Source organism: Schistocerca americana, chromosome 8, assembly GCF_021461395.2.
Source record: "Schistocerca americana isolate TAMUIC-IGC-003095 chromosome 8, iqSchAmer2.1, whole genome shotgun sequence".
Lineage (NCBI taxonomy): Eukaryota > Metazoa > Arthropoda > Insecta > Orthoptera > Acrididae > Schistocerca > Schistocerca americana.
Genome location: NC_060126.1, coordinates 487,025,894 through 487,052,126, shown reverse-complemented (window position 1 = coordinate 487,052,126; position 26,233 = coordinate 487,025,894). Strand labels below are relative to the sequence as shown.

At 41.2% G+C, this 26,233-nt stretch overlaps 1 protein-coding gene across 5 annotated transcripts in view; it reads right to left on the bottom strand.

Annotated features, from left to right (window-relative positions):
- LOC124625819 (2-oxoglutarate dehydrogenase, mitochondrial-like) overlaps positions 1 to 26,233 on the bottom strand; it is a 135,117-nt gene that overhangs the window by 100,447 nt on the left and 8,437 nt on the right. For 4 of the 5 annotated variants that reach the window (XM_047149281.1, XM_047149284.1, XM_047149283.1 and 1 more), the window contains exon 4: positions 9,074 to 9,176. In XM_047149281.1, coding sequence (XP_047005237.1) covers positions 9,074 to 9,176 — 103 coding nt within the window. Of the gene's footprint in view, positions 1 to 9,073; positions 9,177 to 14,796; positions 14,918 to 26,233 lie in introns of all 5 variants that reach the window. The other variant, XM_047149282.1, reaches the window with a different exon arrangement.

Sequence of the window (26,233 nt, the reverse complement as noted above, 5' to 3'; positions counted from 1 at the left end):
GAAAACTGAAACCCATGCGCTACAGCCCAAGACTGCGCTTTACGGATAGCGCCCTGTAGCTGACGTTCAACAGCTGCAATGCCAGTAGAGCTGTAATAAAGGCAGAAGTCGTCAGCATACAGGGAAGCGGAGACAGAAGTTCCCACGGCCGCAGCAAGCCCGTTAATGGCTATTAAAAACAGACAGACACTTAAAACAGAGCCCTGTGGCACACCGTTCTCCTGGACGTGGGAGGAACTATACGAGGCCGCGACTTGCACGCGGAAGGTACGACACGACAGAAAATTGCGGATAAAAATCGGCAGAGGACCCCGAAGACCCCATCCATGAAGCGTAGAAAGAATGTGATGACGCCATGTCGTATCGTACGCCTTCCGCATGTCGAAAAAGACAGCGACCAGGTGCTGACGGCGGGCAAAGGCAGTACGGATGACAGTCTCCAGGCTCACCAGATTGTCGGTGGCGGAGCGGCCTTTACGGAACCCACCCTGAGACGGAGCCAGAAGGCCCCGAGACTCCAGTACCCAATGCAAGCGCCGGCTCACCATCCGTTCGAGAAGCTTGCACATTACGTTGGTGAGGCTAATGGGACGGTAGCTGTCCACCTCCAGAGGGGTCTTTCCAGGTTTCAAAACGGGGATGACAATGCCTTCCCGCCATTGCAACGGAAACTCCCCCTCGACCCAAAGACGGTTGTAAAGATCGAGAAGGCGCCGCTGGCAGTCCACTGAAAGATGTTTCAGCATTTGACAGTGGATGCCATCTGGCCCAGGAGCGGTATCAGGGCAAGCAGCGAGGGCACTGCGAAATTCCCACTCACTGAATGGAGCATTGTAAGATTCTGGGTGGTTGGTGCGAAACGAAAGGCTCCGACGTTCCATCCGCTCTTTAATGGAGCGGAAGGCCTGGGGGTAACTCGCAGAAGCGGAACTCAAAGCAAAATGCTCTGCTAAGCGATTTGCAATGACGTCGGAGTCAGTACAAACTGCTCCATTCAGTGAGAGCGCAGGGACGCTGACAGGTGGCCGATAGCCGTAGACGCGTCGAATCTTGGCCCAGACCTGCGATGGAGTGACGTGGAGGCCAATTGTGGACACATACCGCTCCCAGCACTCCTTCTTGCCTTGGCGGATAAGGAGGCGGGCCCGCGCACGCAGCCGTTTGAAGGCGATAAGGTGGTCGAGGGAGGGGTGTCGCTTGTGACGCTGGAGCGCCCGCCGGCGATCTTTAATCGCTTCAGCGATCTCAGGCGACCACCAAGGCACAGCCTTCCGCCGAGGGGACCCACAGGAATGGGGAATGGCAGATTCGGCGGCAGTAACGATGCCGGTGGTGACCGATTGAACCACCGCATCAATGTCAGCGGTAGAGAGAGGCTCAAAAGCGGCAGTGGAGGAGAACAAGTCCCAGTCAGCCTTATTCATAGCCCATCTGCTAGGGCGCCCAGAAGAGTGGCGCTGTGGTAGTGACAAAAAGATTGGAAAATGGTCACTACCACACAGGTCGTCATGCACACTCCATTGGACAGACGGTAAGAGGCTATGGCTACAGATGGAAAGGTCAATGGCGGAGTAGGTGCCATGCGCCACACTGAAGTGTGTGAAGGCACCATCATTTAACAGCGAGAGATCGAGCTGCGACAATAAATGCTCAACGATGGCGCCTCGACCTGTTGCCACTGACCCACCCCACAGAGGGTTATGAGCGTTGAAGTCGCCCAATAGCAAGAAAGGTGGCGGCAATTGGGCGACCAGTGCAGCCAGGACATGCTGCGAGACATCACCATCCGGTGGAATGTAAAGACTGCAGACGGTAACAGCCTCTGGCGTCCACACGCGTACAGCGACAGCCTCTAAAGGCGTCTGGAGAGGGACAGACTCGCTGTGCAGAGTGTGAAGGACATATATGCAGACGCCACCAGACACCCTTTCATAAGCCGCTCGGTTCTTATAATAACCCCGATAGCCACGGAGGGCGGGGGTTCGCATTGCTGGAAACCAAGTTTCCTGGAGAGCAATGCAGAAGAAAGGGTGAAGGCTGATAAGGTGGCGGAGCTCAGCTAGATGGTGGAAGAAACCGCTGCAGTTCCACTGGAGGATGGTGTTGTCCATGGCTGGGAAAGGCGTGACGGGACTGGGAAGGCAGATTACGCCACTGGGGCACCTGCTGCCTCCGATGGAGCATCCGTACAAATGCCATCCATTGCGTCCGTGGGACCGGCAAGAGCGAGGTCCACAGCGGACGCCAGAATCTCCACCTCGTCCTCAGAGGCAGAGCTTGCAGGGAGCGGCGGGATCGGTGCCACCGCATTACCGTTGGTCTTGGGGACTTTCTTCCTTTTCTGCTTATCACGCTGTGCCTTCGGCTCTTCAGGCTGCATGGGCTTCACTGGGTCAGTCTCAGGGACAGACGACGACCGCGAGGCCCGACGACCAGGGACTGGCGGTTGTTTCAACCACTTGCGGGCGTCCGCTTTGCCACTGGTCGGAACTTGCGAAGGGAGGTCCCCAAGGGATCCCTTCCTGGCGAGAGCAGCCGAAGAAGTCTTACGCTTCTCCGGCTGGGAAGGGGGAGCTGATGTCCCCAAAGGTTGGGAGGGTGTTGCTCCGGAAGAAGATGGAGCAGGAGCAACAGGGTGTGAAGTGCCCCCCACAAGCAAGGGGGCCGGTGGATGCTGACCGATCTTAGAGCCGATTCGTGATGACGGGAGAACCGTCGTTGCAGCAGCGGCGTAAGTTGACGGCATTGCCACAGGATGGAGCCTCTCATATTTCCGTCTAGCCTCGGGGTAGGTCAGCCGGTCCAAGGTCTTATATTCCATTATCTTCCGTTCTTTCTGCAATATCCTACAGTCCGGCGAGCAGGGGGAATGGTGTTCTCCGCAGTTAACACAGATAGGAGGCGGGGCACATGGAGTATCGGGATGCGAAGGACGTCCGCAATCCCGACACGTCATGCTGGAAGTACAGCGAGATGACATGTGCCCGAACTTCCAGTATTTAAAACACCGCATCGGAGGAGGGATATATGGTTTCACATCACAACGGTAAACCATCACCTTAACCTTTTCGGGTAAGACATCACCCTCAAAGGCCAAGATGAAGGCACCGGTGGCGACCTGATTATCCCTCGGACCCCGATGGACGCGCCGGACGAAGTGAACACCTCGTCGTTCGAGGTTGGCGCGTAATTCATCGTCGGACTGCAGAAGAAGATCCCGGTGGAATATAATACCCTGGACCATGTTCAGACTCTTATGCGGCGTGATGCTAACGGAAACATCCCCCAACTTGTCACAATTGAGCAACCTCCGTGACTGGGCAGAGGATGCCGTTTTGATCAACACCGATCCAGACCGCATCTTGGACAAGCCCTCCACCTCCCCGAACTTGTCCTCTAAATGCTCTACAAAGAACTGCGGCTTTACGGATAGAAAAGATTCCCCATCAGCTCTGGTACAGACAAGATATCTGGGCGAATACGTCTCAGTGTCACGCAATGCCTGTCGTTCCTCCCATGGTGTGGCGAGGGAGGGGAACGATTTGGGGTCATAAACGTTACCTTTAAAATGGGCTCTCGAACGCTTAGAGACTGCTGACGGCTGGCCGCCAGCGACAGATGATGTACCACGCTTCATTGCGGGTCATCCGCCCTGATGCCACCTACTCCGACCAAGGGCCCTCCCCACGGGCGCCACCCAGCCACAGCAAAGGCCACCTGGCAGGATGGCCATTGCCGGGAGTCCTGATGCCCCAAAGAGATGGGCATCTACTCCTTGGCATACGTGGGGAGTGAACGGCGCAGGCATCAGTAGAGCGATCCCTGTGTTGTCAGGGGGCTACAACCAAGAGGGTACATGGCGACCCCACCACAACGGACTGGCTACCGTGCTGGATCTTAGGTGCAAAAATGGCCAAGGTCGTCGTCACAGTTAAAAGAAACACTGCAGAGTGCAGCGTGGTAATCGCCCAAGAGATCGAAAACGAGCGGGACACCATTGCAACGACGAGAAAGACGGCTATAGGTCTAAATGCACGAAGGATACAGTGCACCATGTAAGGTGCCCTTCCCCAATTGGCTCGCTCTTCGGAATAATTTAGATAGATGGAGGTCAAACCCGAGAGGGGACCATCACATAAGGCCGAAACGTTTGAGACTCCTTTTAGTCGCCTCTTACGACAGGCAGGAATACCGCGGGCCTATTCTAACCCCCGAACCCGCAGGGGGTAACATCCATTGTGGTACATGCTTCAATGAATATATTAGACAGACAAGATATATCTTAAATATAAGGCTCGAAAAATGTTACACATTGGCTCACGAAACATTTTAAACATTAGTAGTACCTCCATATTGAGCATTCATCTTAGGAGAGTAAACGTACAGCAGGCAATATAGAGGTGTCCTCCCACATCTTGTGCATGGTACAGAAGGGCAGAACCATGAATATTGTGGGGAGGAAATGGAAGTATATGATCATCTTAAGACTTGTCCAGAAAAATATGTTAAATGAACAAACAGATACTTGTAAAATTTTCGGATAACTTCAGTTTGGTCTTCCAAACTATGGGAAATGGTAGATGAGTGCTCCATGTGAACACCTACAGCACCGTACCTCCTGACTGTGTATCTCAATATCTCTGTAATATACTACATGTCAATTTATATACCATTCAAATATCTATGTAATAGCAAAGGCTTTGTAGGCACACCATAGTATTATATGTCTCTGCATGACTAAGTAGTGTTTTAACTCTTTTTCAAATGTATGGACCAATGCTTTTTACCACAGATAACAAAGTGTTGTATCCCTCATTTTCCCAAAACTTTTAGCTCCTCGCAAGAGAATATTTGTTTATGATGCCAAAGGCTTATGTATCATGATGCCTGTGTGCACCTTCAGTATGGTCTTTGGCATTGTTCTAAATATGTTGAAGCTGTCTGCCATCTGTTTCCCACCAGTATGATATGAGATGTGTAGGCATCAAAAGGTCAGTTCCTCAAGAGTATTTTTAACTGTACACACTGGTAAACTTACAAAAGACTGATTTATTGGTCTGTCAGTTTGACAACAGGAGGACACATTCTTTTAACATGACATATTTTGCTTTTTATACAGGCAGTTTGTACAACAAATATCAACAAGAGATATGTAAACTCACATCTACTGTTCTTTATTTCTGTTTATCTTGTTGGCAGCTGCTGTATTTCAGCATTTAAGTAGTTTTTTCCAATTGTCAGTTCTGATTATTTCACTTACACACTACGTAGTAACTACATCCGATTCCTGCGAAATGTTGAGCTTTAATCTTCATTAGTTATTTGTTACAGCTGAACCACTTGATAATAGCATGAAGCTGAAACTGCAATTGTGCGATTTGCCATAAACACATGCAGCCATGGGTGGTGAAAAGACAGTCATTCAAAACATATTTCTCAAATATTTATATCCCTTTCTCCAAATATCAGATGTATATGTAGATCAGGAAGTCTTGCAGCTTTCATGGAAAGCAGCCTTATGATGAACTGTACAGCAGAATCTCTGGTTCATTCACTGTACACTGTCCAAAAAGAAGCATCAGACTACAAACCCAAATTCAGAGAATTAAATCCTGTCCCCATCATTGTTTTTCTCTCTTCTGGCACTTAAGGGGGGTAGGATGTCAAGTGGCCCGACTTGGAGCAAGACAGGCACCACAGGACATTTTAATTCCCACTGTCTATACTTTTACAAATAAATTCGTAAAACTTTTGTCAGCATGACCAGCAGGGATTCAGGATTCACACTCATAGTAGTGGAAGTTCAAAAACATAACAAAATAAATTTTTTTACATGTGAAATTTCATCATTTTTTTCATTCACTACTGGCTGCATTTGTTGCTATAGGTACACTTTTCTTTGTAAGCAAGGGAGATTCTTGGATGAATTTTGCACAGCACACAAACCATACTTACAGGTATATGAAACTCTAGAATTTATTTAATTTATGAAAAAATGAATGAGCTGTTGCATTTTAAACTTCATGTTTAGAAAAAAAAACTCAACTCTCATAGTTATTTACCTCAATTTTTACCACAGTTTTTAATAGATTTGGAAAATTCTAGAGTTTCATACACCTGTAAGTATGGTTTGTATGCTGCACAAAATTCATCGAACAATCTCTCTTACTTATGAAGAAAAGTGTACCTATAGCAACAAATGCAGCCAACAGTAAGTGAAAAAATGCTGAAATTTCACAAGCAAAAAAAATTTATTCTGTTATGTGTTTGAACTTCCACTGTTATGAGTGTGAACCCTGAATCCTTCCTGGTCATGCTGACAAAGTTTTACGAATTTATTTGTAAAAGTATAAACAGTGGGAATTAAAATGTCCTGTGGTGCCTGTCTTGCTCCAAGTTGGGCCGCTTGACGTCCTACCCCCTTAATGAGACATATACCTAGCAATATTCAGATCACATAAATAATGTGAGATTATGACATGGTTCAGATTGCATACTACACTATGCCTCGTAAATGGCTGTTTCAGCTGTTAATGTTATATAAAGACACAAGCATACCACTGGTGTATAAAGGTACGCAAATCCCTAATCGTTATCAGTACTGACAACTCACACTCCACTTTCTGTTAGCATTAGCACCAGTTTTGAGTGACGACCTCTTATGTCTGTCAAAGCCTGTTCATGGGTGGCACATATGCAAATCTTTTGGTTTTGTTTCTGCAGGGTAATTCAAACTGAATATAGTGATTACAAAATGGCTACACCTATTAATGCATAGCAATACCTCAATAAGCATTACAGAGAATCTAAAACAAAGTTAAAAATTTTGATTGTTGTACAAGAGCAGTGAACCTGAAGCCAGTGCTTATATGGTTGAATATTTTTCTTCACTGAGCTGTTTGTTTTGACATATATTTATCTGGACATCCTTCAGCAATGCCTGATGCCCCAGCCTGATATGAATTCCACCTTTCTGCAAGATCCAGCACATGATATCGGTTGTATTGGGTATGACAACAGAGTTCTGCTCCTGGCCACCTTGATCTTCAGACCTAACACCATGGATTAAGGGATTATGTGAAAAATCTTATGTATGTGCCTGAAAACAATTCCGGAAATCAAAATGTATATTTCTAATTTGTTCACATTGATGACTCCACACATGGTTCAGAATATATGATGAGAAATGGGTTATTGTTTCGGTGATGTCTGCATGACCAACTGGATCAAATACAACAAATATATCTTTTTAAATTTCTTTTACATTATCTGTAATTCTTATCATTGTACTTCTATGCAATAAATAGTTATAGCCATTTGTAATACAGGGTGTATACGCAGACAAGGAAAAAAAATTCCCGGGTTATACCCGGGTATCTCGTTTAAAAAATATACTTTTTCCTGGGTGAAAATACACTTTTTCCATGCTAAGCGACAGCAGGCAGAGCACGTCAGAAAACACACATTAATGTGCGTGCGCAGCTGCAGTGGTGTAGGGAGCCCACATGTTAGTGTGTATAAAGCACTAATAGAGCTTACATTATGCCATAAAAGAAACGGGGCATCAGAGGATACTCCAAGAGAATTGGAATTTCGTTAACAATGTTAAAATGTGTAATTCGGCTTGAAATGAACATTGGTTTTTTCCAGATTTACAATGAAATAGGTCCCATATGATATTAAGCTTTTCAGTGTGGTTTTTGGGATGTAAGTTCTCTTGGAGTACCAGTACTGTACTATCTCATATTTGATTCTTTATTATGGTATAATGCCATACATGGCAGAAGATGAAAATGTGCACTTGAAATTCAACAAACAGTTGGAACCAACCAATACTGTGGAATGAAACACTTCGCTTCAAATAAATTGATTGCCTCAGCGGAAAGATTAATAAAGCCAAATTTCTTTAGCAAACTGACAAAAATAACTTCATTGTTCTGCAAGGCAATTAATGCTTAATAACTTGGAAATAAAATAAAATCAGAAAACTGAAAGTAATAATATATTTTTGCCCTCCGTAATTATGTGAATGTATTTTAATTCACTTGATAGCTGCCAGCAACAGAAATCCGTTTTGTTTTCATTTGACGTGGGAGCTGTAAACGAAGAGGAAACAGCGAAATCACTTAACGCAAACACGGGACATATGGAGACTAACCCTCTCCCCACTACAACTCTGCGCATGCACAAATCTGGCAGCTAGGGCACGGGAGAAAAATTTTTCTCATTAGCATCTGGCTGCTTGCTACTGCTGATACAGTTAGCAGCCACACTTCAAGCAGCGGGAAGCGGGAGAAGGTACTGTTCATATAAGCGAGTCGACTGTACATGCACATGAACCCACTGGCAACTGGTCAAACAAACCTAATGTAAACAGTTGTGGCGTAATGCTCATAGAACACAGTTTATTGTTATGAAGTATTACCTAGTCTTCACCCTAAGGCCTTTGACATATTTTTACTGTTTGCAGACACTTGTGTGTGTGCACGGTGTTTTGTTTTTTTTGTTGTTAATGGCGCATTTCCTTTGCCACTCAAGTGTTTCCCCCTACCCCCCCTCTCATTTATATTCTATTGCTGTAGTATCATTCTCCACTAGCAGGATACAGTAACATTCTTTGCTAGAGAATCAATTCTTACCAGTCAAAATAACAAACATTTTACTGAATGCTAAAATAATGAAAAATTCCTGGGTTTTTCCTGGTTTTCTCGCAGATGAAAAAATCCCCGGATTTTTCCCGGTTGTCCCAGGTCATATACACCCTGTAATATTGCTATATTCCTTTTTAATTGCCCTGTGCAAATCTTGGGTGTATATGTATGATTCCTGTTGGCTGACATGTAACAGCATTACTCCACAGATTACCTATTTTCTCATTGGGAACCATGCAAATTCATTCTTACCACGTCACAAGCAATTTTACAGCAGGTTTCTTTTTTAAATACTCAATCTTTAACATAACACAAAATAACACACTTTTTATAAAATGTTGGAATTTGGAAACAAAATACTATAGAGAATATTTACTTTGCTGAAGCAACATCATGAACCCTTTCGTGTTCAGGTATCTTACCAAAGCTGTAGTGGCTGTACAGCAATTCTGGAGGAGTTTTGTCATCCAGGTCTGCACTTGAGATTCCCAGGGGATCCAGCTTGGCGATGTGATGACCTCGAATCTGGCAACACAATTTGGATGGAAGCAAACCGCTGAAGATGTTACTAATCAAAAAATACTTAAAATGACCATCAACACATAATCCCAAAACTCTTACCAAGTTTTGAGAATGACCACATACTTCAGTCCTAATGTATCAAATTCAGCACCTAGGAGTAAACAATAAATAACCACAGTTATTTGAAAAAGGAAACGAGTCTAGAAATCTTCAGAACAGTGTCAACCATAATGAATTAAAAACCCAAGGAGATGTTGAAGAGAACTGTCGAAGATATGTGTAGGTCTCGCAAAATTGCAGGGACACATGATCATGAGCCTCAATTTTGTCTGCAAGCTTCTGCGCAAAAATTATGTGCAATTGCTGAATACTGAAAATACTGAATAGATGTCCGCCCCCGGTAGCTGAGTGGTCAGCGCGATAGACTGTCAATCCAAAGGGCCCGGGTTCGATTCCCAGCTGGGTCGGAGATTTTCTCCGCTCAGGGACTGGGTGTTGTGTTGTCCTAATCATCCCCATCGACGTGCAAGTCGCCGAAGTGGCGTCAAATCGAAAGACTTGCACCAGGCGAACGGTCTACCCAATGGGAGGCCCTCGTCACACGACATTTCATTTCACTGAATAGATTTGGTGAATGTGTAATACTAAGATAATGGTATTTAATGCTTGGACCAGTACAGCACAACACACAAAAGCACAAACTAATTAATCTGAATATCCCAGTGCATTCTACCTAAAAAAGAGGTAGTTTTTAGTTGATGGTAAATGTGGAGACTTGCCAGTCTCATACTGAACCTTTCCAATTAACCACAATAATTTTTAATCTGCTACTCTCGAAGACCCTCTTACAGATTACTAAAACTGACATTTCTGTAAATAATTTTAACATCCAATGTTCTTCTGTATTACACCATATACAGGTGAAGAATGAAGGGTTACAGTTTTCCAATAATATTTAATAACTTCAGATAGACTGTGGTACTCTCCCTCTCAGCCTCTTACATGAATATGAACACAAGCTTTCTGCAATACCCTTGGCAGAAAAACTACCGATCAAAAATTGGTGAGACTGCACCAAGTGAAAACAGAAGTAAAGTTTACTGATAACTTTTCATAACATTTACACTCCAGAAATGTATTGACACCACCAGTAAAGGTAAAATGCCTGAAACAAACAAGGCATATACATCAAGAAGTGTATCCAAGTGTAAAAATATAATTTTACATCATCAGTATGGTTTATAGAGTTTGCCAATACAAATGTACAATGAACCAGTCACCCATAAGAAAATCCTCCACCACAGCAACTGCAACATCTAGAGTTGCATGACAAATATTGCCTTAACCTAAGCCATACAATGAGCTTCTTACCATGTCATACAAGCTGTCTAATTCCTTTTTGGATGTGTAAAACTATAATTAGCACATGCACTAAATTATATTAAGTAGTATGCAAATTTTACCTAACTGCTAATCAAACACAAAAACTAAGAAGCATCACTGCTTCACGTATCTTACCTGTGATAGTGAAGATAGTATCTTATTTACACAGAAAACCTTACCAAACACAAACACAAACATAGCCACCACCTCCAAAATCCATGGAAAGATAAGCAACTAAATACTGCATGTTTCAAACTTCATAAGTTGCTGGGGAAAAGCTATTTCAAAATAGCAGATTAGCTACATCTTATCACTGACACACAAGAAAAGGGCACATGAAATTTACAAATATATCCACTGGCACATTTATTATCAGCAATTAGTAGGAATCAGTAATGATTTCTGTCACTTCAAAATGGAACCAATATGATTTTCGGATGATTTGCCACTCTTACTCAAGTTTATTCTGTCATTCATAGTAAATCAATCCCATTATGATGAAAGATTGTATTAAGCACAGAAACTCTGGCAAACTGTAAAAGCAATTTCAGAATGATGAACGCTAAGTGTCCACACAAAACTTATGGGATATAGGCCCATGGCTTAAGAAACACTTAGAACACAATGACACAGAAGTTTTCAGAGGAATTACATGACACATAGAGGCCTTTAGTGTTAAGATTACCTATGGAGTGAGCATTCAGATGCACAGAACAAGGTCTTTAATATCAACACACACTGCATACCAAGTCACAAGACCTTGTATTACTTACCAATGAAAAGTCGGTATTAATCTTTCCATAAATCTTGACTTGCAATTATAGCAGCAAAACTCATTCAACCCTGCTTTTATTAACAAATAAATGTGCAAAATCAGGACAAACATATATAATATTTAAGTTTCAGTCTTAATGCAAAACTGAAATATTGTTCTCGTTTAACGTAGGCAACAAGTTTAGTATGCTATTGTCACTCCATAGATATTCTCACTCCATGGCTAATTCACCAGACACTGGTTACACTGAAAACCAAAGCAGTGAAGCTTGGTGTCGTGTGTATCCTTTGAAAATGTTAAAGAGCCAGGTATAATACGTTATTTATCTCAGGCGATAGGTCAATATCCCAATACTTTATTTTGCGTATTCTGTAACTAACTATTATAAAAAGCATTTCTAGATGATATACTATCTTACATGAAGCATTATCATATATTTCAGTAGTAACACAGAAATTCTGTTCTCTGATGACAAACTGTTGTTTACAGTATCATATTAAGTACCTCCAACTATCTGCTTTTCAATATGAAAGCCACTTCAAAAGTAAAAGAACTTTATGTTTAAACATAAATTTAATAGAAGTAAATATGCACCTTAAATTAAAACAATATCTTTAGAGGCTATGTCGATGTCTACCACTACGTTACAAAATCTACAGAGGGAGAAGAAGATGGGAAATTGCATGTTTAAGTGGAAGTATGAGGACTGATGCTGGTGATGTATGATTTGAGACAAAAAAAAGGGATAACAGAAGAAATTGCACTGTATTGACAACTAGGGAGAAAACTTACATCATCAACTAAAACAAATTTAAGTAACGAGAGAAGAATACGCAATTAGTCAAAAAGAGTTGAACCAGTTCTCGATTTGAGGAGGGATAAGATATCAAGTATTGTAATAAAACCACAAAATCTAAGGAACAAAAATCAAAATGTGCACTATCCAGAGTAAGGTAACCAGAGCATGTGTATTCCACAACACTAATTTGACAGTAAACTGCAAATGTGAAAATGAGAACAGGATTTTGAAAACATTCAAAATGGGCTGGTTAAATAAATTTTACACCCCTCTGCAATCCAACAATGTCTGCAACCAGTACACTTTAGGAGAGAGATTCCAATATCATATTTCATGCTGAGCTGACAACTATTTCAGAAATGGAACCACCCTACCAGACAAACCACAATTTCTATATTGTGGTCTTATTATCAAACTATAGTCACTGAGATGAAAATGAATGCTGTTACATTCAAATGCCAAGGCAGAAAATACATCTGTCATGCCCCTTACCAATCAAGCAATGAAACAAGACTCAAGCATAGTACATGAAGCATCTGACCCAAGCTATTTCCACACAAACTGTACTGAACAAGAAGAATGAGAAGTTGTAAACAGTAATTGAAGATTATATGCCATTATTACATATCAAATTGTTCTCAGAGTGTTTCCAAACTTACCATTCATTCCAGTAGAGCAGACAACTGTGCAGGTTAAAGGTTTGCTCAATAGTTCGTGTATCAGTGACAGGATATATTTAAGAATAAAAATGTATACATTTATTTAGGTTAGTCTCAGAGCAAATGGAACGTGGAAGCAATTTCACTTAGGAAAGCACAATCTCAAACCCAGCACTAGAAGCAGTTCTAATGAGGATTGCGAACAGAATTAGATAATGTGTTGTGAAAGACTGGGGTGGGGGGTGGGGGTGGGGGGATATAATGAACAGTCACTTAACCAAAAGACTATGTTTTGACTTACGAGCATTCTTTATGAGGGTTGTCTGAAGATTTTACAAATGACCACTAGATGGCAATACAGAGGTGTGATATCACTATTGTTTTACAATTTCTTTTCCAACAATGGCACTTGAGTAACTGCCTGAATGGCATTTAAAGTAACTTTGGCGAGCCCATGCTTCTGTCAGCAATGAATTTCATGAAGGTTGACCACAGTGCATTGTTCCAAGCAACACTGATGGTGTGTAGTTTGACCAAAAAGGACCAATACATAGTACATTCCTGATTATTCACACTTTTTTTTAGAAAAGAAAAAACTGCACATGCCAGACCAGCAGCAGAAGACGACTGCACTGAACCCCGCATGAGTGCGCACAGATGTCTGCTGCTAAGGCTGCCACCACTCCCCATCTGTTAGACACTGGGCGGAATATGCGCTTAAAAATAACTGTTATTCATGCATCTTCTCCCACACATGATGCAGGCTTTGATACAAACCAAGATGCCACAAATATGCAACACATTCCGAAATAATTGAGAATATATTGCATTTTTGTGGCATCCTGATGTGTACCAAACACTCCATCATACATGCGATTTTGCATGAACATTTACCTCTAAAAATACCTGTTATTGGCAAATTCAGCTCGACCTGACAAACTGAGGAACAGTCTCTCGTCAACTGATTGAAGCAAATGATCAAAAGTTTCAACAGAGGAAGTACAAAATCTATACATAAGATCATATTAGGAGACGAAAGTTTAATATACTCATATCAACAAGAAACCAAGCAGTGATCAAATGATTGGATGTTCAAAAATGATTAAAAACCAACAAAAGTGGCTCGTTCACAAAGCACTTACAAAAATTGTCACTAGTTTCTCCAATTACGCTGTAAATATTTTGACCATTGCTTTAGAGGACTGAAGAACCATTAATGCTGAATGGAAGGCATACTATACAACCATTTGTTTGCCACCAGTCATCAACGAAATTAGGAAAACAACCAATAAACATTTCATCATTCTTCTGTGTAAAAATGCCAGCTGTCTTATAACGTGTCTGACAAATGATTACTTGACAGTGAAAAACAATGAACCACTGTCTCTCAACCAGTATTCACCTCATTTGTTACCTAAAGACTTCTTTTTGTTCTATGTCAAACAAAAAACCTGTGGACTGCTATTTTCATCACCAGCAAAAACTGTTGAATCCTTCCAACACCAAATTAAATTGGTTCCAACAAAGCAAAAATGTATAAATTTTGAAGGTGAATATTTTAAGAAACAATAAAAATATTTGCACCTAAAGAAAGATGAAAGAAAATCAGTTTCTGTAAAAATTTGAAAGGCAGTCCTCAGATGTCCCCCGTGTTATTCTTTAGCATTTATCTTCACTACTTTAAGCAATATTCACTGTCATTTTGACAGAATATTGCTACAAAACATGGCATAACTGGCTAAATATATACTTTTTAAGGACCACACCTTACAAAACATAAAAAGCAGAAAGGCTGAAGGCCTTACAACATTAGAACCACAACATTAAGATACAAGCAAAAAAAAAATTATATTTAAACTAAGTGTATAACAATCAAACTATCGCTATTTTTTCCAACAATATTCCACAGCTGAAGAGTGTGCTGAGACACTGGCATATGAGGAAAGTAAAGTCTATGGCCATATATTGCACATCTGCAATTAAGTGCAATGTAATAGCTCCCCTTACCCAGCATGTACTGCCGGACAACAATCTCGGGTGGAGCGCCCTGGCGATCTCTATACTTGCTGTGAAGATCTGCATACATTATCCCCAGAGGATCCAGGTCTGCCACCAAGTGGCCTCGCGCCTGCAGCACATCAAACTTTGTCAGTGACATAAAAATGTGCTCACAGTGTTTCTGCCTACTGTGTACACCTTCTCTCTTGTTGCATTGCCTTTGCAGATGGTCATTACAAATAGTTAATGCACAAGTCCAGAAAATTAATGTGGAAAGTAAAATTACTGCATTAGCAGTTGTGTTGTTATGAATTAATACTTTTTACAGTTATGAAACTTTTGTTCTTGAAAATATGTTTGGTAAAAATCAACTACAAACACTGCAAAGCATGGGTTGAAAGACTTATTACTTTGATGTACTTAAAGCTGTTTTAACCACACAGCTACAATGAATATTTTTGTACAAAATCTGCATACTTCCTTCAGTTTACTGCTTCCAGCAAATAACAGCAATACAAAACAAAATAACTTGCAATTTGAATGGTATTGAAATCTTTAATCTCTTATTACTTGCACTTAATACAACTTTCCTGAAACACTGTTATTACAACACAAAATGTTACCATGCCTATTTTATATTACAGTGATACAGAAATGTGAAACACGTAATTAATAAGGACTGCATTAAATTATTAAGAAATCTTTCCTTTATTTTGACTGTATTTTTCTGTTACAATAATTTCAAACTGAAATAGATTTACATTGAGGTGACAAGAGTCATGGAACACCACCTAATAACATGTCAGTTTTGCCCTGCATAGTGCAGCAACTCCACAAGTCACGGACTCAACAATTTGTTGGATCCCCTGCGGAAATATTAAGCCATGCCACCTCTATAGCCATCTGTAGTTGTGAAAGTGTTGTTGCAGGATTTTGTGCACAAACACACCTCTCGATTATATCCAATAAATGTTCAGTGGGATTTACTTCGGGTGATCTGAGTGACCAAACCGTTTGATCAAATTGTCCAGACTGTGCTTCAAACAAATTGCGAACAATTGTGGCCCGATGACATGGTGCGTTGTCATCCACAAAAATTCCATTGTTGTTTGGGAACATGAAGTCTATGAATAGCCAAACATGGCCATTTACAGTCAATTATAAATTCAGATGGACCAGAGGAGTCAGTCCATTCCATGTAAACACAGCCCACGGCATTATGAAACCACCACCAACTTGCAGTGTCCTGTTGACAACTTGGGTCCATGGCTTCCTGGGGTCTGCACCACACTCAAACCCTACCATCAGCTCTCACCAACTGAAGTCAGGACTTACACGACCAGGCCAAAGTTTCTCAGTCTAGGTAAACTATATGGTCACGAGCCTGAGAGAGGCACTGCAGACGATGATTTGCTTTTAGCAAAGGCACTCACATCTGTTGTCTGCTGCCACAGCCCATTAATGCTAAATTCCATTGCACTGTCCAATTGGCTACATTTGTCGTACGTCCCACATTGATTTCCACAATTATTTCACATAATGTTGCCCGTCTGTTAGCACTGACAACTATACGCCAACACTGCTGTTCTTTGTTGTTAAGTGAAGGTTGTCTGCAACTATGTTTTATAGTTGGTGGTGACTAATTTACCCTTGATATGATGGTGAAAATACATGTTTAATTCTGGAGGTATGCATAAAACATCATCCGAAATTGTGCTAAACACATTCTCTGAAAATTATTTCGAGCCCATGAATAGTAAATGGTTGTGGAAACACACTTGGCCTCTTAGCAACAAATATTCCTGAGTTGATGACAAGCATCAAAACAGGCAGAGGGATTAGTGGAAACTGGGCAGTCTTAGTGAGATTGAATATTATAACCCTCAAATCCTCCAAAAATAAACAAAAAATATAGCTATTCAAAAAGAGCAGATAAAAATTCACTTGACGCCTTCCTGAGAGACGATCCACTCCTCCCAAATTAACAGTATAAGTGTAGACCAGATGTTGCTTGAATTCAGAGAAATAGTATCAGCAGCAATTGAGAGCTTTATACCAAATAAATCAACAAATGATGGAGCTGACCCTCATTGGTACACAAAACGGGTCAGAACACTGTTGCAGAAACAATGTAACAAACATGCCAAATTTAAACAGACACAAAATCCCCAAGTTTGGTGATCTTTTACCGAAGCTCGAAAATTAGTGCGGACTTCAATGTGACGTGTTTATAACAGTTTCCACAACAAAGCTTTGTCTCGAAACCTGGCAGAAAATCAAAAGACATTCTGGTCTTATGTGAAGTATTCTAGCGGCAAGAAACAATCACTGCCTTCTCTGCACTATAGCAATGGAGATACCATCGAAGACAGTGCTGCCAAAGCAGAGTTACTAAGCACAGCCTTCGGAAATGCCTTCACAAAAGAAGACGAAGTAAATATTCCAGAATTCGAATCTAGACAGCTGCCAACATGAGTAACGTAGAAGTAAATATCCTCTGACTAGTGAAGCAACTTAAATCACTTAATAAAAGCAAGTTTTCTGGTCCAGACTATATACCAATTAGGTTCCTTTCAGAGTATGCTGATGCAATAGGTCCATACTGAACAATCATAAACAACCGTTCACTCGACGGAAGATCCGTACCCAAAGACGGGAAAAGTTGCACAGGTCACACCAATATTCAAGAAAGGTGGTGGCAGTAATCCACTAAATTACAGGCCCGTGTCATTAACGTCGACATGCAGCAGGATTTTGGAACATAAATTGCGTTCGAACATTATGAATTACCTCGAAGAAAACTATCTTTTGACCCACAGTCAACATGGATTTAGAAAACAATGTTCTTGTGAAACACAACAAGCTCTTTACTCGTATGAAGTGTTAAATGCTATTGACAAGGGATTTCAGATCGATGCTGTATTTCTGGAGTTCCAGGAGGCTTTTGACACTGAACCACAAGCAGCTTGTAGTGAAATTGCGTTCTTGTGAAATATTATCTCAGTTATGTGACTGGATTCGTGACATCCTGTCAGAGACGTCACCATTCATAGTAACTGAAAGACATCGAATAAAACAGAAGTGATTTATGGAATTCCCCAGGGTAGTGTTATAGGCCCTTTACTGTTCCTTATCTATATAAATGATTTGGGAGACAATCTGAGCAGCCGCCTTAGGCTGTTTGCAGATGATACTGACATTTATCGACTCAAAGTCATCAGAAGATCAAAACAAATTGCAAAATGATTTAGAAACCGTACCTGTATGGTGCAGAAACTGGCAACTGACCCTAAATAACGAAAAGTGTGAGGTCATCCACACGAGTGCTAAAAGGAATACGTTAAACTTCGGTTACACAATAGCTCAGTCAAATCTAAAGGGCTTAAATTCAACTAAATGCCAAGGAATTACAATCACGAATAACTTAAATTGGGAGGAACACATAGAAAATGTTGTGGGGAAGCTAACAAAAAACTGCATTTTATTGGCAGGACACTTAGAAAATGTAACAAATCTACTAAGGTAACTGGCTTCACTATGCTTGTCCATCTTTTAGAATACTGATGCCCCCTGTGGAGTCCTTACCAGATAGTAAGTTGCAATCACCAACTTTCTCCTCCAAATGCAAAAATATTTTGTTGATACCGACCTACACAGGGAGCAAAGATCACCGTGATAAAATAGGCGAAATCAGAGCTCGTACAGAAAGATAAAGGTGTTCCTCCTTTCCAAGCGCTATATGAGATCTGAATACTAGATAATTGTGAAGGTGGTTTGATGAACCCTCTCCCAGGCCCTTAAATTGATTTGCTATCAATGTAGATATAGGTTTTGTTTGTGGTGAGAGGTAATCCCTGAAATTTGGTATTCTTGGCACACTCTTGACACTGTGGATTGCAAAATACTGAATTCCTTAACAGTTTGTGAAATGGAATGTCCCATGTGTCTAGCTCCAACTACGATTTCACATTCTAAGTCTTAATTTCTACTGTGTGACCACAACGAGTACAAATAACAGCTCCACCAAAGCACTGCCCTTTTTATACCTCATCTACATAATACTAGCACTATCTCTATACATGCATATCACTATTCCATGATTTTTGTCACCTCAGGGTACATGTTCAAAGGCAGACATCAACAGTTGCATTTCTGTACATCATTACGAAAAATATGACTCTTTAGACAGCTTACTATTCAACTTGAACCAAAAGCAGTTTAAACCTGATCCCACTGGCAATCAAATATTTCCAAAACAATGGTAATAATAGTTGTGGACGACATGCTTATTTTAGGTAAAAAATGGAACCAAATTCTAATTGAAGGTACTATGCAGTGAAAGGCCTTATTCTTTACTTTTGTGAACTACATTTAAGAAAATATTCACTAAACAGACTTTTGAAGTTTAGTTCCAAACAAACTATTATTCTGTCATATTTTGTTGTTAGGCTTAGAAACACAACAGCACACTAGTTACTTGTCCTCAAAAACAGATAACACAAACACAGATCTCATACATAATCAACAGAAGAAGCCGCCTCACATACTTCCACATGCACAAGTCAAATGCAGCACATATCTAGGACGACTAGCAAATATATCCCAGTCATGATGTAACATACAAAAGTGTTCTAAAGTTAGAAACATAAGGAAACAATGGTAAATGACAAGGTGCACACTAACATACTATTACATTAACATACTAACATAAACATGAGCTCTAAAATTACAAATGCAGCAAGAAGCATCACACACTTAAAAAGATTGCTGTTATTTTGCACAAACAGCTGGACAAATATTACGAATACATGTTCAAATGGATGCTGGTTCTTTGTACATTTACTGACTAACACAAAATCTTTAATTCTGCAATGTTAGTACGAACAAAAAACAAATTCAGAGGCTAGAATAAATTAATGTATCTTTCTTTCACACGAGGATCTGTTGTGTAATAATAATAATAATAATAATATAATCACACCTTTAATAAACACAGTATTCTGTAAGGACGCCTCTTGCAGTAAATCTGAGCAAAGATCAACAAAAGAATGGTGAAGTAAGACACAAATTCTTTACAGTTAACATGTGAAACATGCATGGAGTACAATAAAGGGAGCTGTCATGTCGTCACAAACTTTACACCAACATCCAAATATTTTGACCAAAAATGCCAGCTTTCATCATTTACAGGTGTATTAATTTAATTATAATCTAAAGTGTAAAGGAATCATTTGATTTGTAAGTGGATTCATTCAAATAATGTTTTCTTTTATATACATGAAGTTCAAGAGTTTAATTTTGTTACTGGTTTTATGTCTGTTTTTTGACTTTACACCTCCAATCAAGCCAACTCTCAATGCTCTCTGGATGAACGCTGCGAGAAGGAAATGTCGTAAACTGACTGTACACAGGAAATATATTTGTAACAATGTGGAAAACAGATTGCTACATACAGTAAAGGAGATACATTAAGTTGCTGACTGGCACAATTAAAAGACACTTACATAAAGCTTCGGCCATAGCCTTCTTCAACAAAAGAAAAACACACACCACTCAGACACAAGCAAGCACACCTCATGCACACATGACCAACCAACTCCAGCATCTAGGACTGGAATGCAACTATAACACAGAATGCAAGCAGCAATCTGGAGGGGGCGGGGAAGGGATAGTAGTGTATGGGTGGGGAGAGGGACAAACACTGCCTGGTGCAGTATGCAGCGATCAGAATGCCGACAAGTGCCATTTCAGGAGGTTGTGGGGCAGGGAGGTGGGGTTGACGAGGACCATATGAAGCGGACGGGAGAGAAGATCATCTACAAGATCTTGACTCAGGGCCAAGACACCCTATATCATTCCTTCACAACCTCAACACCTTCTCTCCCATTTGCTTCACAAGGTCCTCCTCAACCCAGCATGTCACCTCTCTAAATGCTGACCACCTCCTTTCTGAAGGCTCCATCTGCACCTCTGTCCACATTAAACCCACCAATCACCAACAGTACCTGCGTTCTGACAGCTGCCATCCCGTTCACACAGAAAAAGACCTCTGATACAGCCTGGCCACTGCAATAACAAGAACCCCCATGCTCAGTATGCTGAGTGTCTCACCAAGACCTTCACAGACAGGTACTATCCCCCAGGCCTAGTCTGCAAACATATCTCCCGTGTCATTTCCCATCACACCCCCATCCTCCCATCAGCCCCAAGAAACAGCCACAAAGGAGTGCCCCTTTGTCACCCAGTACCACCCCTGACTGGAACAAATGAACCACATCCTTCACCAGGGCTCTGACTATTTATTATCATGCCCCGAAACGAGGGACATCCTACTCAAGATACGTCCCACTCCTCCGAAAGTGGTGTTCCACCACCCACCCAACCTCCACAACATCCTAGTCCATCCCGATGCCACTCCCAATCCCAACGCCTTGCTACAAGGCTCATACCCCTAAGGAAGACTGACATGCAAGACCAGCCCAATCCACCCACCCAGCACTTCCTATTCCAGTCCTGTCAGAGGTTACCCTACCCCATCAGGGGCCAGGTCACCTGTGAAAGCAGCTCTATCATTTACCAACTTTGCTGCAAACAATGCAATACCAACTGGCTGTCCACCAGGATGAACGGCCTCTGCCAAACAGTGGCCAAGAGCAAAGTAGACCAACCTGTGGCACAACATGCAGATGAACGTAACAGACTTCATTTCCATGGCTGCTTCACTATCTGAGCCATCTGGAACCTTCCCACCACCACCACCTTTTCTGATTGCACTGACGGGAGTTATCATTACAACACATTCTCCACTCCTGTTATTATCCCAGCCCCAACCTACGGTAACATATCGTCCCAACAGTTTCCACCCCCTCTGTCCTAACATCTCCTCCAGGTTCTTGTCTCCCACCGTGTTAATGTGCCACCCTTTGCCAATGCACCTGCCCACCTCTCCCCAATCCTCTCCTTTTTTCCTCACCTCCCTGCAACCCAAGTCTCCTGGCGGAGCGCTTGTTGGCATTCTAGTGCACACTCCACCAGACAGTATTCACCTCTCTCCCCATCCAAACACTACTATTCCTTCCCCTTCCTTGTACCCTGCAGATTGCTGCTTGCATCCCACGAGATATTTGGATTCCAGCCCGAGATGCTGGTGTTGGTGGTCATGTGTGCATGAGGTGTGCTTGCTAATGTGTATGAATGGTGTGCGTTTCTCTTTTGCTGATGAAGGCTGTGACCGAAAGCTTTATGCAAGTGTCTTGATTGTGCCTGTCTGCCTGTCTGCAACGTAGTATTTCTTTTTTACGTTAAGTAGCAATTTGTCTTTTCTACACTGCTGGTACTCCTATCTGTGGTTTCCACTGTTTGACAATGCAAATTTTCACCGTTTTTGGGAATATGACATAGGCGGAAAATCAGTTTCATCAGTCCATATTACGGAAAATACTGGATTTGACATCACATACACATGGTTATTCGAAATGTATTATTAAAAAAAACGTTACACTAATGAGGTGGAAAGTGTCATATTACTGGATCAAATATGCATTTAACACCAGAGGAGGAGGAGGAGATTAGTGTTTAACGTCCCGTCGACAACGAGGTCATTAGAGACGGAGCGCAAGCTCGGGTGAGGGAAGGACGGGGAAGGAAATCGGCCGTACCCTTTTTAAAGGAATCATCCCGGCATTTGCCTGAAACGATTTAGGGAAATCACGGAAAACCTAAATCAGGATGGCCGGAGACGGGATTGAACCGTCATCCTCCCGAATGCGAGTCCAGTGTGCTAAACACTGCGCCACCTCGCTCGGTTAACACCAGAATAACACCACTGTGTTATTCACGAAATTTGTCATAACATTTTCTATTTAAAACAACTGTTGCATGCACAAGACAGAAAGTAAGAACAAGAAGCAATTGTAAACAGTAGTTTGCTAATGTTTTGGGGCATGTAACAGGGTAGTACTGACTTCAAAGCAATGTAATGTGCAAATCTGTAGTGGCATCTCCCTTTATTATACCCCAAGGAAGCATTTCTGGAAGTCTAAAGGAGCTTATATGTTCAATTTTTCACACAGTATTTCGAAACGGACCTTCCCATAATCAGGGTTGATCTTTAATATACAGGGTGAGCCAAAAAGAACTTCACAACTTTGGAATTATATAGAAATTTAATGAAATAACTTACACAATTAGTACACGTGTCATTTTGTAGCAAACAACCTCAAGATTCACAATAAAGTGTCGTGTTATTTTGGTTCGATGTGACTGTCATTTGTGATGCAGCAAACATCACAATGGTATTCCACACTCACTGCAGCAATTCGGGCATAAATTGTGCGGTAGCAATGTAGATTCCATTTTCCAGGTCCATTAAATTGTTTGGTAGGGGAGGAACATACACATGGTCTTTAATGAAATCCCAGAGAGAGAAATCCAATGGCATCAAGTCTGAGGAGCAGGTTGGCCATGTGATTGGCCCTTCATGGACAATCCACCAACATGGGAAGCAATTATCGAGAAAACCTTGAACTTCCACTAGGAAATGAGGTTACGCACCATCTTGGCAGTAGTAAACTGTCCCATCTTTGTCATCTTCATCAATCTGTGGAAGTTTAAGCATATCCAGATACATATTACCAGTGATAGTACTCTCCATGAAGAAAGGCAGTAAATTTTCAATTTGCTAAGGGGGCACAAAACACATTATCTTTGTCGCTGTCATGAATGTGTTCTAGGGTTGCATGTGGATTTTTCGCTGCTCCATGAAATACTGACTCATCTCTGAAGATTACTGTATTCAGGAATGTGCCGTCATCCTCTATCTGATGCAACATTTCCACACAGAACTCCACATGAGCAATCTTATCTTTATCACTAATGTGCTGTGCCATTGTGAATCTATATTGTTCCAAGTATAAATGTCTACACAGTACTCATCAAACAGTTTTGTGGAATGCCAGTCTCACGAGACCCACATCCCATTGATTTTTGTAGACTGTGGGCAAAGCTCTTCCTATTCTGTTTAACATATCATCAATATGTCGGCTACCTGGTGATTTATCATGTTGTACTGAACAGCCCGTCTCAACAAAGTTCTCGCGACAGGAGTAAACTGCAGACTCGCTTCGAGGTTCTGTAGCATGTTCGAATTGAAATTTACATCAAACAGTTGCAGAAGAGTTCATTTCTTGAAAACGAAACACAAAGCGAGCAAACTCCACACCAGTGAAAGTAGTCATTTTAACTGTGTGCTACGCTTGCATTCCTAGTGGCAGAATGGGGTACTGATGCACTATATGAATCAAACTTTATGTTGACTGCTACAAAATGACACACTTAGCGATTCCGTAAGTCAACTTAATAAGTTTTGATATCATTCCAAAGTTGTAATGTCCTTTTTGGTTCACCCTGCATATGCCATCCAGATTCCAGGTAGTATGTGATAGGCTTTCCACTGACATAACACCTTTTATTGGTGAGCTCAACTCTTTATATAAGAAAAATTGAACTATTAACTTCACTAGCCTTGTGGTAATTTTGCAGATATTCTGTGAAATAACACACACATCTAGTAACAACCTAAACACTCCTAAGGTATCACCTCTTGGTCCAACAGGATTTTTTAAAATCAATGCAGCTGGAAAAAGTTTGCATTACAAACATGTTTCAAATGATGAGCATTATCTGTTTCTGGATTAAGATATTAAATAAAAATTTATGATCACTGCACACGAAAGATTATGGAATTAGAACTGGTTACCATGACCAACCAATGGATGATAACCAGCTTTTACAGGGTGACCACATAAAGCTGGCCTAGAAAATAAAAACACTGACCCTGAATTGAGCTTTGTTAATGAATAGGAGAACTGTTTGTCACAGAAAATGCTGAAAACTGTGATTTAACTGCACCAATCACTTGCTGTCATACGTCTGTGGTGGATTCTGAGCAAATTGGAATCAGGAGTTTTAGATGCTCAGTTTTTCATTTCTTAGATAAGGCTCGGTTCAGCCCGGCAGGGTATGTGACATTAGGACATGCACCATTAGGCATCAGAAATTAGAGATGAAATTACAACTGACTGCGTTCTTGACATTTTTTACATACATATCAGCTGTTGTCCCACCATTCAATAAAGCTTGAATGGCTGCACCCAAGGCTCAGCAATTAGTATGGCAATGCCCTCCACCACAGTGAACATCAATTAATTGTGAAGTTAAAAGCCTTTAGATCTAGCACTACAACTTGATACTATAACATCATGACCACCAAGTGGAATAAATTTCACACTTTTGCTGTTACAATATAACCCCACTTTTATGTTTCTGGAATTGACATTTTCCTGCCGCTTACGACATTTTTTATCGGTCCCGTCAAATTTCATAAGCCCACAATGTTAATTTGCACCTGATTTTGCATCAACATATTTATAATTTCCCGGCAATTTACGCATTACGAAAAAATGTTTGTTGAGAAAATACGATGCTGGCATAATGTTGGCTGTCCAGTAGTGTTTGCAAATATTAAGTGGTTAAGTTTCTTAGAACCAGGGCACTCTATTCAGTGGATTTGAACAGGCAAACAAGTAAAAGTTGTAAAAATTTGTGCTGCATCTCCCATGCTCTATTTGGCGTGTTGGCTGATGGGAGTAACTAGGTTTGTTCAAATGAAGATATCATGACCAATCACAACCACTTCCAAACTGCCTCTACTGCGCAAATGCAGTTTCGTGATTGTTGTGATCATCGTGACACCTTTGTCGAACCAAATTTAGGGTGTTTCGTCATACGAAGCACAAGTTAGCACCATCATTCATTTTGTGTTGCTCAAATGTTTTTAGTGTAAACACCGTGCCGGTTACATATTGTATTCATTCTGAGCAAAATTTGTTTTGAGAATTTATCCTCGTTCTCTAGTACAGTATTTACATATGTATTTTTTGTGGTGTTACACAAACAAACAACGTGAGTGACAGTTTGTGCGTGCGCGCAGATAATGTGCATTCAGAACATTCAAAAATTTATATCACTAAGTTGTTCCAAAGATTAAGGATGCCATACCCAATTACTACTTTAGCAAGAGCAGGCATTTCCCCCAGGGGGAGTGACTGTTAAAACCAAGTTTTTGAAAATGGCCCTAAGTCGCATTAAGAGCAACTTGTGGCTGTTTTCAAAAACTGAATTCTATACTGACGATTGAGAATACAAGAACATGTTGAAACTGCAAATATATTTACATGAAGTTTCGAGTAAAATAAAGTTTTCTCCTTAACGAATACCTGTTAAGCTACTACTTAAAATAAAGCTTTTATTTGAATGTGTTTCCTGTGAGCTTTTCTGACATTTCAAGACAGTATATGAAACATGGCTTCATCCAAAGCCAGATACTGAAGACCAGTCAAAGTAATGGGCAACAAGAGGTGAAACTATGATACAGAAAGTGGTTACA